General features: G+C 37.6%; 3 protein-coding genes across 3 annotated transcripts in view; all 3 read left to right on the plus strand.

Moving 5' to 3' along the window:
* Positions 1-460: 460 nt before the first annotated feature.
* Positions 461-3,741, plus strand: LOC108667938. Its single transcript, XM_018155043.1, has 3 exons — positions 461-713; positions 1,201-3,241; positions 3,573-3,741. Exons 1-3 carry the CDS (start codon positions 461-463, stop codon positions 3,739-3,741), a joined length of 2,463 nt encoding a protein of 820 aa, XP_018010532.1.
* A 2,754-nt stretch (positions 3,742-6,495) lies between these two features.
* LOC125179042 lies at positions 6,496-10,238 on the plus strand. Its single transcript, XM_047884124.1, has 3 exons — positions 6,496-6,855; positions 8,201-8,693; positions 10,180-10,238. Exons 2-3 carry the CDS (start codon positions 8,477-8,479, stop codon positions 10,236-10,238), a joined length of 276 nt encoding a protein of 91 aa, XP_047740080.1. The 5' UTR covers positions 6,496-6,855; positions 8,201-8,476.
* A 5,450-nt stretch (positions 10,239-15,688) lies between these two features.
* The window catches only part of LOC108667941, a 53,356-nt gene continuing 50,303 nt past the window's right edge, over positions 15,689-18,741 (plus strand). The window contains exon 1 of the mRNA XM_047884126.1: positions 15,689-16,403. The gene's annotated coding sequence lies outside the window, so the exon portion shown is untranslated. The remainder of the gene's footprint in view (positions 16,404-18,741) is intronic.

The following is an 18,741-nucleotide window of genomic DNA, read 5'->3' on the forward strand; positions in this document are numbered from 1 at the left end:
GCGTTTATTCCGCCTTTTATTTATTTCTGTTTCATGTGTGAAAACGTTTCTAAATGTTATTGTTTGCTTCTTGATGGAATATTCATCGTTATTCCTCAACAAAATAGGAACACAGCCGCACATAATAAAACTTTATCTATTTCTGCTAACGTTTGAGGACTTACTGTAACAGTTACATGATTAATTATAATTATATAATTTCAAGTGTCGTGTAAATCATTATTTAAATCACTTTCAAATTCACTGCATGTTTGACTTAGTCCCAAATAAAAAGAATCGTTTGCACTGAAGCACCAGAAGTAACATAGAATTTTGGCCGCATTTGCCTGTGTTCATAAAATTTCATGTGAAGTGATTTCCTTCGAAATAACATCTGAAAATAAACAAAAAAAGAAAATTCGTCGAAGCATTTTTCAAGACTGATTTTTCAAGAGAATTCTAAATTTCTCACCTCGTCGCCATGGAATTTTTTGAAAAATTCGATGACCCGTGGACGGCATTTGACTACGAAGAAGAAGCCAAATTGCTGACTGCGTTCAACATTACAGCGTACGCGACTACTTTGACAGCATCAAGCGTAGCTTTGATCGTGGGTATGATATTGGGCAAGCTTTTAGTGCTAGGCGCCCTAGCGCTGATCCTTCTGCTCTGCACAGACACTGATTCTTCGTATTCTTCATATCGACGCTCACGCAGCAGCCATGATTTCGGCGGTGAGTTTAGGATACATTCAAGTTCCACTAAATTACTGATAATTTTATGCTTATCTACATATGTTAATAAATTTTACTGATAGCAGCCATGATTTCGGCAGTGAGTTTAGGATAAATTTAAGTTCCACTAAATCACCGATAATTTTATGCTTATCGAAGTATGTTAATAAATTTGATTGAGAGTAAAGTTTCTTTCACATTTTTATTATCATATATCAAAATTCAGCAATTGGTAATTTCTAGGGATAATTTAAAATATTTAACCTAATCGGGTTAAAATAGGAGTAAGTGCTGGTATGAACTTTCTAGAAGATGTACTAATAGTCAAACATAGTTGTTTATTTAGCTACCCACAATCAATACTTAAAGCAATCCATAAAGTTCTTCATCAACTGACCACATTCAAGATAGAATAGATGAATTATTAGATGAAATTTCCACAACCAAGCAATATGTTAATAGAACCACGTATGTTGATTGATTTCAGATGGCTTATTCCCAGAGTCTTCCGTAGAAATTATTTCACTTCTTGAGTCCTTGGAAAGAATATATGAGGACGACTCGAGAGTGAAGGGCAACTACAGCAAAGACCGACCGTCTGCTGCCAGAGACAAAAACCGAACATCTAATGCCAGAGACAAAAATCGACCGTCTGCTGCCAGAGACATAGACCGACCATCTAATGCCAGAGACAAAGACCGACCATCTAATGCCAGAGATAAAGACCGACCATCTAATGCTAGAGACAAAGACCAACCATCTAATGCCAGAGACATTGACCGACCATCTAATGCCAGAGACAAAGACCGACCATCTAATGCCAGAGACAAAGACCGACCGTCTAATGCCAGAGACAATGACCGACCATCTAATGCCAGAGGCCAAGACCGACCATCTAATGCCAGAGACAATGACCAACCATCTGATGCCAGAGACAAAGACCGACCATCTAATGCCAGAGACAATGACCAACCATCTGATGCCAGAGACAAAGACCGACCATCTAATATCAGAGACAAAGACCGACCATCTAATGCCAGAGGCCAAGACCGACCATCTAATGCCAGAGGCCAAGACCGACCATCTAATGCCAGAGACAAAGACCGACCATCTGAAGCCACAGACAAGGACCGACCATCTGATGCCCGAGACAAAGACCGATCGCCTGCCGGGAGAGCAAAAAAGTCAGAAAGTGAAGTTGGTGCAGCCGTGCTGTCATTTCTCGCAGAACACGGACTCCTTGGCAACAAAACACTGCCTTTCAAGGTAGCGTCACAGGCCGTGAAAAGAAATTCTCTTAAAATGGATAAAGTGAATGAGACTGCACAGAACCAAACTAACGACATGTCAATAAGTAAGATCAAGGCAAAGGGAAATCGAACGGAAGACTCTTTTACTGAGATTCCAAAGCAATTGAATAGAATCAATGCAACAAAAGAAAAGCTCACTGGAAAAGAAGGTAATGTGGGGTATGAAAATTCTTCCTCTTTAAGGAGAAATATATTCTCTTATGAAGATGACCGTAGATCGGAAAATTTATCAAAACGAAGTAAAGGTAGTTCAATGTGGAATACCCTTCTACGACGCCTAGGTAGTGGGAATGATGCAAATGAAACCAAAGAAAATTTCACTGTAAAGGCAGAAAGTGTTTCAACCCATAAACCTAAACGAGTTTTTCACGATCACCGATTTTTTCACAAAAGACCGCTAATTTCTTTGCTTAGAATTAGTTCTTCTGACACAAAATTAACTGCAAAACCGGAATTTGGTCTAAGAAGAAATATTGAAAGCTATCCTTCAAAAATAGAAAAATTTCAGGTTGAAACCGACTCTCCAATTTTCGAAATAAAAGGCCGTAATACACACACTATTTCTGCGCCGTTCATGGACATTGCTATTGGTAACGACGATGCGGTTGACCACGTACAACGTTCGAGGAGTGGCACGCGGGAAATTGCAGTGAACAAAATAGTGCACGAAAACGAACATTCTTCTGAACCTTTGAACGAATTGAAGCCATCGAGATTTGATGAGAATCTGTACACTGAATACATTGATGTTCCTGAACAGCTTTCGTACGACGGCGAAAAATATTCTACCGGAATTACATCATTACTATACGATATTTTAACTCAGTCAGAAAGGGATTTAGGCCTCAATATCGGTACCTCGGGTAAATTTCAAGGTAGCAAAGATGAAAAACGAATCGTAAATTCACAGAAAAAACCAAATGACCCCATAAATGACAAAGGCCCCGTTACTGACAAAGGCCCCACTATTGACAAAGTACCCTCTACTGACACAGGACCCGCTACTGACGAAGGCCCCGCTACTGACAAAGGCCCCGCTACTGACAAAGGCCCCTCTACTGACGAAGGCCCCTCTACTGACGAAGGTCCCGCTACTGACGAAGACAAAAGCACATTCGAGAGACAAGCTGCCGACGCTTGCGCTCTGCGGTTGGCGTGTGAAGCCGTTTTGCGTGACCGCATCAGCGGAGAGAAGTCGGTGATCTCTCGAGCCCTGACGTGAGTGCGTGTCGTGTTGCGTGTCATGTAGAGCACCCACGCAGCCCTTCGTGCTGTGTGTCATGTAAAGCACCCGTGCAACCCGCCTACTATGTTTCCCTTTATTAAATTAATTTGCTACAACCACTATATTCCTTTTGACCTACGACTTAATTGATATCCCGTTTTTTTCATATTGTAGTTACTCAATATAACTTATATTTATACACTGTCTCGTAAACTAAGAATTGTTGAAAAAATGTCAATTGACTGACTTCTTATTGAATTTATCACATCGTATTCACATGAAAATTTCATATTAATAACATTGCAGTTCAATTTTTTGTGACAGGTTATTAACTCCAAACGTGATGCTTGGCATGTCAGCCGCTGATTACGCTGCTGCTGACGAGCTTATCGCTGCAGCTGAGGCTGGCAGACGGCATCAGGATTGCCAACTCTACAAACACTTTTGTCCTTACTTCCCCAACTCTATTTCTTACTTGACATCCAGATATTAATTATGCTTCCTCGTTACTCTGTTCTACAACATTTATTCTACAGACACTTTTGTCCTTATTTCCCCAACTCTATTTCTTACTTGACATCCAGATATTAATTTTTCAATGCTTCCTCGTTACTCTCTTCTACAATATTTATTCTCTTTCATGCTTCGTATCATCTATAATAAACATTATCTCTTAGTTCCTGTGTCTGAAAGTTTGCTTGTCAAACGATTTATATGATAATAATACTTTATCCTATTTATGTATTTATTTATTTATTTATTGAAAGAAAGGTTATCTATGAAACTTAACAGTTGATGTGTTCGTATAAATAAGTTATAATTCTTCATAGAAATGAATTTTTGCTGCTCGCATTTTTCAGCAATATAATGATAATGTTAATAAACGCATTTAAAAATTAACCTCTGCAATAATACGTACGAATTTATTTACAGTTTGAATGTGATAATCGTTCACTAATTGCCTGAAAATTTCTCGGTCAATATTTACCTTTTTACATAAACTTTCCCGCAAAATAAATGAAGGCATCAAAGTCATTCAATCGGCATTGACGCATTCTTCGTTTCATAAGCACATTATGAAATTAATGATTGGAAGATAGGAACCTATTAACGCTTTTAAAAACATAACGTCGCAGTGTCTAACATTACAAGTAACGAGAAAGTTAGAAGCGTCGTAGAAAATTCAACTAATTCAAAAGCTTCAAACTTAAGTATAGTCCCCAGGACAATATATTTACATACTAGCCTCACGAGAGCGCCTGTACAATCGAAAGTGACCACGAGAGTAAGATGAGTTATATGAGCGAACGAGAGAAGTCGTATTTAATTGAAGCCTTCGTGCTACGCTAGGAGACTATAATATACGCTCTAGGGAGAAGACCTTTAATGGCTGGGAGAAGATCATGCAACTACCATCTTTAACAGTGTAAAAGCCAACGAAAGTTATTATATATTATGTTGATATTCATAGTTGTGCGTTCAGTTGAATATAATGGTAGATGGATACCCAATCTGCCCATAAAATCATGCCATGATATGTTTTTGAAGGTCTTTATCATCGCATACATAAATGCAGCAATCGATGATTCATGCAATAAAAAGCAGGCCTTCAAAATTACTCTTATGAATAATCGAATAATCGTGAGCTTCGTTGAGGTGAAATGGAAGTTTTAAGCTAGAATTTGCTTTCTACGTCTGAGGGATAATTCAATCGAGGTGCTTGATCAAACTTTTAATTTTACTTAAATTTTATTTGAATCTCATATAGGTTCCTTCACTATCTTGAAGTCCATCTCTGCACTGCTATCATTAAAAACAGAAAACTAATATCTTATTTACTAATACTAATATTTTCTTACAAACATATATACTTCTTTTCAAAACTTATCGGAAAGAAGTTTTTGTTTGGCTAACTCACTTTCTGAGGGCCAACATCCGTTTGACTTTCGATGTCCGGAGGCTCAGTCTTGAGCTGCGTAATCCGTAGCCAGGGATGCTCTCGGGATCACAAAACTGAGGCCGAGACAGACGCTTTAGGCCGAGACAGACGCTTTCGACTTCACTGTATGTATGCTACTGCCGTAAGGGAAAGCTGTAGAAACTAAAGCAAGGTGTGTAATGAGACGCATATGGTCGTCCGGTAGAGCAAGGATATACGATTATGTGGTTTTCCCGAACTTGTCTTGTCTCCGAAAACAGATCTATATTCTCTCTACGAAATCAATTAAAGAAATAATAAATCCGACATTAGAACATATCAAGAAACTTAGTTAGTTCAATACCATTTGGCATCACGATAAAACTGTGAAGTTGTCATGAGATGTGACTATTTAAATTAGACATCATTTATAAACGTAATTTCATAAATTGGTTAGGAATTATTTACTTTATTATTAATATTATATAACATCGATATGTTATAATATCTCTTATTATATTAATATAATATTTAATAATATTTACTTTTTTTAATATTAAGAAGCAGTAACACAATTAATTTACCGTAGCATACTTTATTTAGTTGTTATTCCTGACTGAAATTTCAGTACAGTCCACAAATGTCATGCACTGCAATAAAATCTATAAAAATTAGACAGTTTCCCAACTAATCTATAGAAATATAGTTTGGAGTTACAAATTTCCAATATATTGTGGCGCGTTCTTGCATGTAGCAATTAACATGGCATTATAGTGAGGTGCCTTCAATAGTGAAATGCAACAAGTTACCTCTGAAATTTGCACTTCATCCTTCAATGTTTGGGTCCAAAACTTCACAATTCCTTGAATTACACGGTTCACTCTGAAGTGAACAGTCTGCTGTCAGACCTTCACTAGATGATCACATACCTTCTTAGATCTAAAATCTATAACATTCTTAACACTCAGATACATCTCACAAAGCACACGAATTTTTCTAAAAAAAATGTAACAAGAAATTTAGAGTCATGATTCAAGTTGAACAAAAATTTCGCCTTGTGCTCAGAAATTTTAGTTTTACCGAGGACTTTTGAATTATAATAACAATAACGCCATTTCCATTATGTTGAAAATATTTTTTCAGCACGCCTCCCACACTTCTGCTGATTGCAAATTTTTTTAATTCTCGTATTATTGCAAACACGGTTAATTCGATCACATTATCACTAAATATTTTCCTCCAGCCACTCGTTCTTTTTATTATTATTATTTTCATCCAATCATTATTACTAAATATTTTCCTCAAATTCTCACTCTGAAATATAACTTTCCTCTTCTAATTTCAACATTTCTACCTCAGCACAGCACATTACTTCCGAAGGCCCTTGTTTCCGTTAACGCACTGCCACGTCAATGTTTCAGCACCAACGTATCACAGCTGCTACACATGTGCAGCACCACGAGGTACTTCTGTACTTGTGCACCAAGACAAGGTGCACATGTGTACTTGTGCATCTGCACCCGAACCGCTCACACATTTGTGTTCGAGTCCACACATGTGTGGTAGTGGCTGCTGCCTCTTACCTGTGCTTAGTACAGGTGGACGGATAACACCTGCAATGCACTCATATGCACCTGTTCCTGTTGCCCAGTGACTGCACCCATCTGATATACTAGGTGCATTCTTATGGTGAGTCTTAAATTTCACAACTCTTTTAAATATTTGCATTTGTTAATCAATATCACTGAAAATAAGTTTTTTAATCCTAAATCTACAAGTCGCATTTCCAAGCATTTCTTATGCATTTTACCGGCTACAAGAAATGCATCAATAACGATAACTTATGAAGTCCTACTGTTCAAAAAATCTGCCAATTTCGTAACTAGTTGCAAATTATCTACCATCTTTCATTCCGTTTTAGGTGTTCTCCATGTGCAATTTTGGGTTAACAATTTCTCTCCACTTTTGGGTTAGCAATTTATTTCCGAAGTAACCTATATATGTTCAATGAAAATTATACTCACTTACTTATAAAAATTAATTATAATATTATCCTTATATTATAATTATACTACATAATTATACTTAAAGTTTCGTTTTCAGTGTACAAGTGATACCACTTCCTTCCTTAAATTTCTGTAATTTTCTTCGCCATAATTAATAGGCCATTGAAATTATACTTAGCAATGATAGAAAATTTTGACTTCCGATACTGGCACCCGTATCACATAAAATTTACTTTTCACTTTAAAAATTTTCAAAACTGTGCGCAAACTCGCTGTCTAATTTGAGTTTCAATAGTAAATCAGCTATCTCTTCCGTATGTTGTTAATATAAATACACATTAAATAAGGCTTGTTGCTCCCGTTATCTAGAAAGAATCTTAAATTGAACCTAAGGGGTCATGTAAGACACTGCTCTATACTTTATAATATCAACAGGTTATTATTATATGCTTTACAACTAAAACTATAATGACCAGGATATCTCGAACGCACTTTACATCGATACGTGTATGTTGTATTTTTTAAGTGTGGATAATGCATGTTCAATTTATCAATGCTCCGAATACATTTATTCTTTGATATTACAGAACAAATGTACGATAAGAAGTACTTTGCGGGATATGCTTTCAGAATTAATGAATAATTATTTGGATACAGCGATAACCTTCTAAACTAAACGAAGTAATCTAATTTTCTATAACTTTTGTTCACTCTATCTTCAGTTATGCTGCCGTCATTTGTTTTTTAGAACGAGGAAACTTATCACATTGAGAACTATAAAAATTACTTTCATGTTACCGTCTAATAAACATAATCTATTGAATCCATCATAAAGATTGATCTTTATAGATTATATGCAATAGATTTCTGATTTTTAAAGGTCAAAGATTGAATTTCTGAAGTTTGCTTTTTTCTGGCTAGGTTAGTTTATTTACTTATCAAAGATGGCGTTAATAGCGTATGTATTTTGTTTTAGTGTATGTATTTTATCTGTAATATCTCCATTAATATTCTATTTTTCATTACAGATTCATTGCACATCGCTCCCACAGGATGGATTTTTTCGAAAATCTAAAACTTTGTCTATAAATTAACGGTATAAATACAACGCAAGAAGAATAAAGAGGCTCGAGCGTGAACAAAGTGTACTCGGTCAGTAATTTTATCACTTCCCTGGTGTTTTCTTTGATATTATAATATTGTGAGCGCTGAAAATATCGGTACGTTTTAACTGTTAACATTTAAAAAAGGTACTACAAGAATTTACACACAAGAGAATAAATTCCGAGATACTGCATCGCAAAATGGACGTGCTTCCTTACGACTATAACTTACTGGACGACTTGGAAGAAGGACGCACAATAGCCATTGCGTACAACGCTTCAACTACAGTTTTCTACCTGACCATTGCCTTGGGGGTGTTCTTCACGGCCACGGCTATCGGTCTGATCATTTACTACTTCACGACGCTGGGCGGGGGCAGCTCGACTTTTGGACGAAGTTTTGATGATGGCTGGTCAGGTGAATATACTGATGGATATATTTGCTTGATATTTATGTTTAGTATTAGACTCGACTTTTGGACGAAGTTTTGATGATGGCTGGTCAGGTGAATACACTGGAGATGGACCTATTTGCTTGATATTTACATTTAGTATTAGACTCGACTTTTGGACGAAGTTTGATGATGGCTGGTCAGGTGAATATACCGGGGTTGACATAATTTGCAGGATATTTACATTTAATATTAGATAGGGTAGAACGCGGAAATGTTTAGTAACGTAACCATAGTGGTAGAGCGAGATATAGTGCAAACATGTTGTTTTGGGGCATTTATGCGAATTTTATTACTGTTCAGGTACCACAAAAGATTGGAGAAGCACATAAAATATAGTCCTGACGTCCTAATGGCATTCGGTCGTAATTCTGTCCAGCAATATAAAGGCTACTCTAAAAAATTCAAACATGACTTATTAAATAATGCCTCATTAAACAATGGCTTTGAATCTAAGGAGCTATCATAGACTCGTAGACCGTAGTCGCCTAAATCACAACCGCTTTTGTCCGGTGGGAGAGGTTGGATGACTCATTTACTTGAGTCGTTTGCACTCAATTAGTTCGATAAAAATTAGCAAACCAGTCATTCTTAATTTAAAATGTAATTGTGTAAACAATCTTCCTTGCTGCCAAAGCTTCTTCACGGAGTTAATACTGCAAATTTCGAGCAGGCTTCAGTCACATCGGCCAAAAGAGCGAGCGGTAATTGCAAAATTTCAACTGATCCAACATTAGTAATGAAAAGAGTATGCACTCGTAAATCGGCTTCAAAAAAGCCGAAACAGTTACTATTGTCCGTTAAAAAACGGCGTGTGGTTTATATGCATAACGTTTAAATTTATAACGAGTCCGGTTATAACGGTCAGCATTAGGCAGAAAATCGTCGAACAAAATATCAATCTATAAATTTTCTGTTTTTTTTTTCGTAACAAAGCATTCCCTACTTTCTCTCTCATACTCATTTTTTCGCTCAATTTACTTATGCGTTTGCATATTTTGTCTATTAGAATGTTCCTAGTCTCCCCTGATCCGAGACCGTACTACCAAAACTGCTTGAGTAAAGCTAGCGGCGTATATATAAGTACCCGGGGGGCCGGTTTCTCGTCTATGGTAGGTGGGTTTCGCTAGAAAATCCATCAGTGATTGCTTGAAGGAATAAAAAACTCTTAACTAGTTTAGGAATTACGGCCCATGTTCTACCCCTCTTTCTCACCCCTTATTCCATTCACGACAAATGAACAGAATATAATTTAACATATTTTATTTACCGTTATTCCCTCCCTCGCGCCCCGCCTTGTAAACACCCTTACCCCCTCCCCTAGCCCCAAACGCTCGGGTAGACACGCTGCCGTGGCTGCGGGTGCTCACTGACAGAACATATTTACCATATATTTTTTACCACTACTCCCTCCCCCGGACCCCAGTATATAAACACCCCTACCCCCTACAGCCCCCAACGCGCGGGTAGACACGCTGCCGTGGCTGCGGGTGCTCGCTGACAGAACATAATTTACCATATATTTTTTTACCGTTACTCCCTCCCCCGGACCCCAGCTTGTAAACATCCTTACCCCCTACCCCCTACAGCCCCCAACGCGCGGGTAGACACGCTGCCGTGGCTGCGGGTGCTCACTGACAGAATATAATTTATCATATTTTATTTTACCGTTACTCCCTCCCCCGGGCCCCAGCTTATAAACAACCTTTATTTACCGTTACTCCCTCTCACGGACCCCAGCTTATAAACACCCCTACCCCCTACAGCCCCCAACGCGCGGGTAGACACGCTGCCGTGGCTGCGGGTGCTCACTGAGCTGGAGGCGGCGTTCGCGCTGTACGGCGTCAGCGGCCACGACCGCGAGTGTCAGGAGCGTCTTGTGTGTGAGGCGTACGCGCCACACGCACTCCACCTCAACGCTGACGCCGCGCTGCGCATCACCAGCATCATCGGGTGTGTAAATAAATAAAAGTATTAGTATTTTACATGCAACATTGTAAAACATGTGGCATGTAGTTTTGGATGACATTTTCACATTTTTTATGCCGCGATCACGTATTTTTTTATGCCGACAATCTATAATATGCTTAAATGTAATGTATTTTAAGATTGTTTGTATATTCAGTTTTTTCTTGCGCGTATTATTGATTTAATATGTATAGATGTCATGTATTTTAAAATAACATATATATCTTTATTTTGTAAAGTCAACTAAAAAATTTTGGTCCATTTTCTACCAGGATTATCGAGCGCGTAGAATAAGAAAACATTATTGAACATGAGTCATTTTTACAGAGGTTACATTCAGCTTTCAATGTCCAAAAGGTATAAAAAAATTCTATTTATCTCGTGCCACAAAATCTATTGTGTGGAATAAGAAAACATTTTCAGATATATAGCATGTAGAAGAAGCTTTGTTATTTGCTCCCTTTGGCACATCTGCAAAAAGACATCTGCCTTTCTTATCAAAAAAAAAACAAAAATTGTAAACTATTTTTTCTCTCAGAAAATTGACACCAGATGTGACGTCCGGACTGAGCGGCGAGGCGCTGAGTTCGACGCGGCGTTTGTTGTCCGCCGCAAACCGCGGACGAAAAAAAGCGGACTGTTCCCCGTACTCAAATGTCTGCAAGAAATTCAGTCTCAAGAAACTCGTTCTTATTGAAGACAAGGAACATTTTAAGAGACAACATTGAATTCCGGCGAAGACATAGATTAAACTTATGATCGAAATTTATAGCGGTAAAAAAATGATTCAACATTTATTTCCTTAGATTAAACTTATGATCGAATTAGATAGTATAGTGACAGAAAATTATTAACCAACATTTATTTTATAATTGTAGTCGGGTGTAAAAAAATATACCCGACGTTTATTTTTGATGGTCACAACTTGACTGATTGTCGATTGCGGACATGGGATAGATGAACTAAAATGATTTGACCATTTTGTGTAAAAAATATAAATTTACGGGAAATCGTACAAAATTTGTATTGTTTAAATTTATCATCGAGGTTAATTAACTTGGTAAGACGAATAATGATATAAATTAATTCATAACTTATATGTTAACCATAATGTTATACGCTGACTGTATCTGTTATGACTGTTGTGAGGAGAGACAAAATCGAAATGATATGAGGTGACATTTTAACAAAACTAAAATAAAATGCTCCGACGCACGGATAAAATAGATGTATAGGTAATGTTGTAACGAGGGGACTAAATGTAATTAAAATATTCTGAAAGCCGAATAATATTTCAGGGATCCAGTAGAACTGACGATTAAGTAAGGTAGTTGAGACAAATAAAATCAAGACTAATTTGATAACCTGTCAGCCAAATATAAAACTAATTAATAATCTTGAAGTCGCCCATGTTTAATAGCCAATATATTATTGTTCATTTCAATGGAAAACATATCTACAGCCATCTACATATCTATGTTACGTCATGGAAATAGCGTGTGATAAGTGGTTGTGGAACAAACGAATAGTGAAATGACAACTCAATTCAATGCAGTTAAAACGCATATTAAAATTGTATGGTATTTGGTAGACACGGAAATATTTTCGTAATTTTTCGCGTAAAGTTGACATTTAAAAAGTTACCTCACTTCCACCTCCAATATTTCATGAAAACAGTTTAGTAACTCCCGACTTTTTCACGTAAAGTTGACATTTAAAAAGTTGCCTCACTTCCACCTCCAATATTTCATGAAAACAGTTTAGTAACTCCCGACTTCATGAAAACAGTTTAGTAACTCCCGACTTTTTCACGTAAAGTTGTCATTTAAAAAGTTACCTCACTTCCACCTCCAATATTTCATGAAAACAGTTTAGTAACTCCCGACTATGCGTTATACGCGAGATGCTTCTCTGTCTTGAATTCATATTCTAATGTAAGAAAAGGGTTTTATTGATAAAAAATTATTTATTGTTTAAAATATTTGTATTTACTCACCGTGTTGGTCTAATGTAAGATTACATTAATAAATAATTTTAAACTCTAATTCTTGTTTCCACTCAAATCTATACTCAAACTGTTTGAGGTATTTTTTTATATAGATAGAAATGTTTGAATTCATGGTTGTAGATTGTACAATCGCAATTTATCTTTGCGGGTAATTGTAAATTATAATCATTCACAGTCATAAATTCGAAATTGAGAGCAACAATTTTTATAGAGTTTTTCCATTAAACGTTTTCTGTTGTTCAAACTTATTTCTTGGGTGACCATTGTAATTGTGCTCGGATGAATTCTTTCATCCAACTGTTGATAATTTAGATGCTATGATACTATACGATTATTGTATGCATTATAAAAGCGAAAGTGTTTCAGTGTGTTATAACATTGATATAAAAGTATACTATTCTTATTATTTACCAATGTGCCTGTAGTGAGCGCGAAAACGTTTCAATGATAGCAGTTATTTTGAATTTTGAATTGTGGTTCATGTTTCATTGACTTCACCTATTTTTAATGTCTTCGAAACATCTTCAAACAAAAAGTCTTTTGCGTTATTTTACGTTCTTTTATATTGAATAATATAAAATTGATTGCAAGGCCGAATCGATTCTGTATTACTTGTTGAGACACAATTTATTACTATAATAAAATCCTCCTAAGAATGCTTGAAGTTAACAATCAGTAAAGAATGAACCGAATAAAATAAACAACTGACGATTTTTCAGGAGCTGAAGTAAAGGCCAACGGCTGCTTTACGTAAAAATAAAGCCAAGAACAACAGCTGCTCATGAAAAATACTAGGTGGCAACTCTATGGCAACCAGCCTGTGGCAAGTGCATTTAGAAACAAGGCACGAAGGCAGTGTCCAACTTTCAGGTTTATTCTTTTACGAATGGGGTGTAAAATAGCTTGATGAATTCAACAAGGGTCAAACATTCACATTAGGAAACGGGCGTGGGTGTGAGCATCATGTGTAGGTTGAATGACGTATGACTCAGCTGAGCGCAAGCAAGTGACACCTACATTTTCTGCGTTCATTTAACCTATATTATGCGTCATGATTTGTCGAAACAAAAAATATCACTGGATATATTCATATCTTACTTTTAAATGAAACATTTGACACATGTTGCTTCATTTCAGAGTAATTTTTTGATAACTTTAGATTATTTGACGACGTTAAGAAGAGTGAAGATCTATTTATACATCGAGTCGAGACGTAACCGTTGTGGCAGTGAGGGTTCCGACGCGGTGTGGGTCGCAAGTGCGTGTGGGTATCGTCAAGTAACCAGTTGAAGTCTCTGGCTACTTGGGCATCAATATACACGAGAGAACGTTTTTTCATTGCAAAACTATCGATAATCGAATTATAAATGAAGAATGATTTTTGCCCAGTTCAGAAGTGAATGCATTTATCGCATGTCGCTAGTCGGCGCACATTCTTTTTTTTTTCATGGGCATAACTGTTGGCGGCTTTGGCTTGTTCGCCAGTTGCAGAAGCCAAGGCATGAAGTGGTTCTCGTGACGTCAATCATGTGATTATTCATCCTTATAAGAAGTGTGATTTAGAACTCCCCTTTATAACTGGTGATGCAAATGTTTAAAGTACAGTTATGCCGCCAAATTCATAATACGATTACTTCATCTACAAGAAAAAGAAAATATTTGAGTAATTATGATTATATTTTATTTGAAGTTGTAAATCGGCCTTCACTGCCTAGAAGCCAATAAGGCGAGAGAGTGACCAGTCGCATTCTAGGAGCTGCCAACTGCCGGAAATAATGATAAACGTGTTACGTGCTGTTGCATTACCGACGGGAAATAATTACCGCTCGAGTGTTAACCTGTGACTAGTGAACCCATTTTACTTCTAGTAAACCGCCTCATACTCTGATTTCTTACAAGTGACAAATTATAATTAGTTATTGTAAAAGTTTTTTATTTCATAGTGGTTTATAGTCGAAAATCCTTATTAGCTATATTAGAATCACACGAGAGTTCTTAACGTCTCGCATTACGTTATTTTGTGTCGAATAGGCCTATTACTGGAGAAGTACTTAATGATGATTTCGAGTAATCCCACATTAAATCGGTCAACATTTATTACATATATGAACAGTCTGTCAGGTCTCATCGTTGCTTCATCTGCCGGTAACAAAAAATTTTATTTTATAGAACGCTACACGGTGTACTTCTAAAATTAATCATTACAACAAAATATGGACGGACGACTTCTGCATGATAGTAGCCAGTTTAGGAAATGAAAATGGAAATAGTCGTTTTTTGAGTTTTTTTTTTCAATTTACGGAAATAGAATAGTGGACGTGAAAATATTGTGATGCGTTTGCCTTTTTTTAATATTCTTTCACTTTGATCTCACCGTAAAGTTCTAATTCAATTCTGATAGGAAAATTGATCGCTTCCATTAAATGCTGGTAACATAAGTATTGAAGAGCAATTCAGGTATCACATCACTGACAGTTATTTGTAGGGTGGAATTCCACCTATAAATGCTGATTCATGCATTAATAATCGATATAGCCTGGTAATTTGCTCTGTTCCAAAATAGGTTGTATAATGAAAGTCTGGTTTCTTGTTTTTTGATCCAAAATGATATGCGTACATGTTCTTATATTAAAACCTTTTAGTTACTGAATTCCACCGTGGCCACGTTAGTGCCTACACATTCGGTGAAGTGTATTTAAATAAAGCCTCAATTAATTGATCTAATTGAGATGAAAATCTAACTAACTACTTCAATTTTGTATTGATCATGTAATGCTTGATTATCGATCGTGATTTGTTGAGTTAACAAAATTTTTAGTTTAAATCGCTTGCTTATGCTTTAAAAATAAGTTGAAAACGAAAGAAATATGTGTACGTTGACGCCTACCCATAATTTTAACAAATTTCTTTCTCTTATCAATGAATATATGGGAATAATGTCATGACTGTTACTGATGGATGTTTATTCTAATGTTCGCAGCTCCTTAGTTCGCATAATTACTTTGATATATTGTGTTGTTTCATTTATAGCTTCTACGACCCATTTTCTCGATCACCTACACCTGTTCAATTTCGTAATTGGCTAAACACGCGTAGTGAATGCTCTCAAAAATAAACTCGAGTGACACGTTCTTGGGTTGAAATCGACTGTGGCAGTTCGCTCGTTTTTTAGATTTTGAAAATTTTCAATCCCAATAAGCCCCTGGGATTGAAAATTTGTTCACGTCACCAGGGGCTTTGTAGGTCATCCATTGTGTCGTTGTTGAACAACAACTCTATTTTTTTAGTGTAGATCTGATGTGGTCAAGATGTCGCCAAGTGTTGATGAGAAGTGATGATGGTGAAGGGGGGTGGGGGTGAGTGCCGACCCCCTTCTCAGTGATGGGGGAGGTGGGGGAAAGTTCACCTCCAGGGTCCTGTTGGAGCCGGCAGTGTAAAGACACGAATATGTTTCTCAGAAATTGACGAAAGTTATCAGACGTTGTTTTAATTAATATTCAGTTTAATTAGTACGTGTTTTACCTCAGTTCTGTATAAGGCTACTAGAACATTGATTTTATATATCATCAGCCGATCTTCGTTTATTCGAGTCGCTCTCGTCAACTGCGTTACACTGAAATTATTCTTCGTCTTCTGTCGCTAAAGGATCAACTGCCACGATTTCGTGGCGTCTCTTCTTGTGTAAAAATATTCGATACAGGTGAGAATATTTCTTCTCTTCTACTATTTAGTCTCAATGACGCGTCCTAAACTTATTTACTTTACTCACCTGCATATGAACAAGATGTTAGAGATTCGTTGGCAGATATGTAAATTCTACAATATAAATCGAATAACGCGATGAGTACGCTCATTCATCATTCAGTTTTTGAAATTATTACAATTAATTGTGCGTTCTAATCATGTAAATTTTCCCCGTAGCTTATTTCACTGTGACGCGAGCTTTCTTATTGAAACATATACTATTGCTAGCAGGCTCCGAATCAACGAAGGAGATTTCTTGTTACAACTGAAATGGACTCCGTTGTTGAAAAATTAACAGAAATGCTTGTTATTTCGTGGCTATCAACAGTGCAGCGTTTGTGACGCTCAGTGTAAGCTTCGAGCCCATGTTTCAATTTTAACATGGATCTTGATATCGTATGTTTGTTTGTACGTATTTGCCCATTTTACATTACCTTTGGCAACCAATAGTTCAATTTTCATTGGTATTCCTTAGCAAATTACGACTGGGTTTTCCTTAGTAAACCAGTTTTAATTTACTAGTGAGACGCATTTTTTTGCAACATCACGTCTTGGAACGAGCCTTACATGTTGATGAAGTTCCAGGTCGTACACTTTCGGCATCTTCTCTCTGATATCGAACCCATGACAGGGATTATCGCCAATTTATGAGCGGCCTTCTAGCTGACGCCCATAGCGCGGCTATAAATTTCCGCTTGCTGCGTGCCTAGCTTGTAGCTTGTACTAGTGGTACACTCTGGGAAATAAGAGATGCTTTGTCCTAATAGCGATTCACTCTTTGTCCTCATGTGGGTCGTCATAACTCTTTTCGGCCTGGTACATGGGCGTATCAGTGCTACGTCCTGCCTCATGCTCGTGCTGTGGTTTGGAAAGTGTGTCAATACATTGACAATAAATGACTCACTAATTTTTCTCAGTGTATGTTGCTCAGCATTCTAGCGTCTTCAACTCTGTCCTTGTTTGGGCAATCGCAGCCTCACTGGTGCGTGTGGCTGTGCCGCCTGCTCCTGCGTGTGGCTGCGTGTACGTGTGGCTGGCGTACGTGTAGCTGCGCGTATGTGTGGCTAACGTGTGGCTGTGTGTACGTGTGGCTGCGCGTATGTGTGGCTAACGTGTGGCTGTGTGTAGCGTGCGTGTGGCTGCGTGTACGTGTGGCTGCGCGTGCGTGTGGCTGGCGTGCGTGTGGCTGCGCGTGCATGTGGCTGCGTACGTGTGACTGCGTGTGTGTGGCTACGCGTACGTGTAGCTGTGTGTGCGTGTGGCTACGCGTGCGTGTTTTTTTGCGTGCGTGTGGCTGCGCGTGCGTGTTTCTTTGCGTGCGTGTGGCTGCGTGTAAGTGTTTTTTTTTTGCGTGCATGTGGCTGTGCGTGTGGCAGAGCTCTGGTCTGGTCCAGCAACTGTGGTGCGTGTGTTGCTCGGTGCGGCGACTACAGACATCGGGGGCAATGCTCCCTCAATTGGCATCTAATTAACTTATTAGGACTACGTGCAGCTTCTACACTTTCTTACTTCTCCATTAGGCGCATGTAAACCATACGTCATTTCTTCATTAACGTCTAAGCACTTTTTTCGCGCAGCACTGAATATGATGTAGATATGCTAGTGTAATTTTTTTTCATTTCTCGTGCATTTTTCACATGTGAAGCACGTATCGATTTCGACTAAGGTTTCTATTTAGTCTTCTTCACTAATTTATATCATAATTTTACTCCTTATTTATCACTCATCGAAATTTTGTTCGCAAATATTTTCCCCTCATCGAGGAAATTTCCCTCACTTTCTTCAAAACCTTCAAAAATAAAATTAATTTATTGGGCACGATGATAAATTTTGAAGCCATTCGTCCTGATTTGTATTCGTGTCAGTCAAGCCACTGCCAGTCCGAAAGGAAATGTTGGTGTAAGTTAAATATAAACCAGTCTTACCTTAAACTTTATGTAGCCTACATGCCAGGGATCGATAATAAGTGTGTTCACCGTGCTAAATTATTATTCCAAGCAAGATTCATAGTGCGCTAAATTTCACTTTATTAAATTTCCGAATAAGTAGTTCATATTTATTGCTGTTGCTTAGTATTTGTAGTCAGCAGTCATGTCATGACTTGACATATAAGAAACCCTGGTCACGAGGCAGGGATTTATGATGCTCAGTATATGTAGTCAGCAGTCATGTCATGACTTGACATATAAGAAACCCTGGACTCGAGGCAGGGATTTATGGTGCTCAGTATATGTAGTCAGCAGTCATGTCATGACTTGACATATAAGAAACCCTGGACTCGAGGCAGGGATTTA

Source organism: Hyalella azteca, unplaced genomic scaffold (assembly GCF_000764305.2).
Source record: "Hyalella azteca isolate HAZT.00-mixed unplaced genomic scaffold, Hazt_2.0.2 contig14662, whole genome shotgun sequence".
Classification (NCBI taxonomy): Eukaryota; Metazoa; Arthropoda; class Malacostraca; order Amphipoda; family Hyalellidae; genus Hyalella; species Hyalella azteca.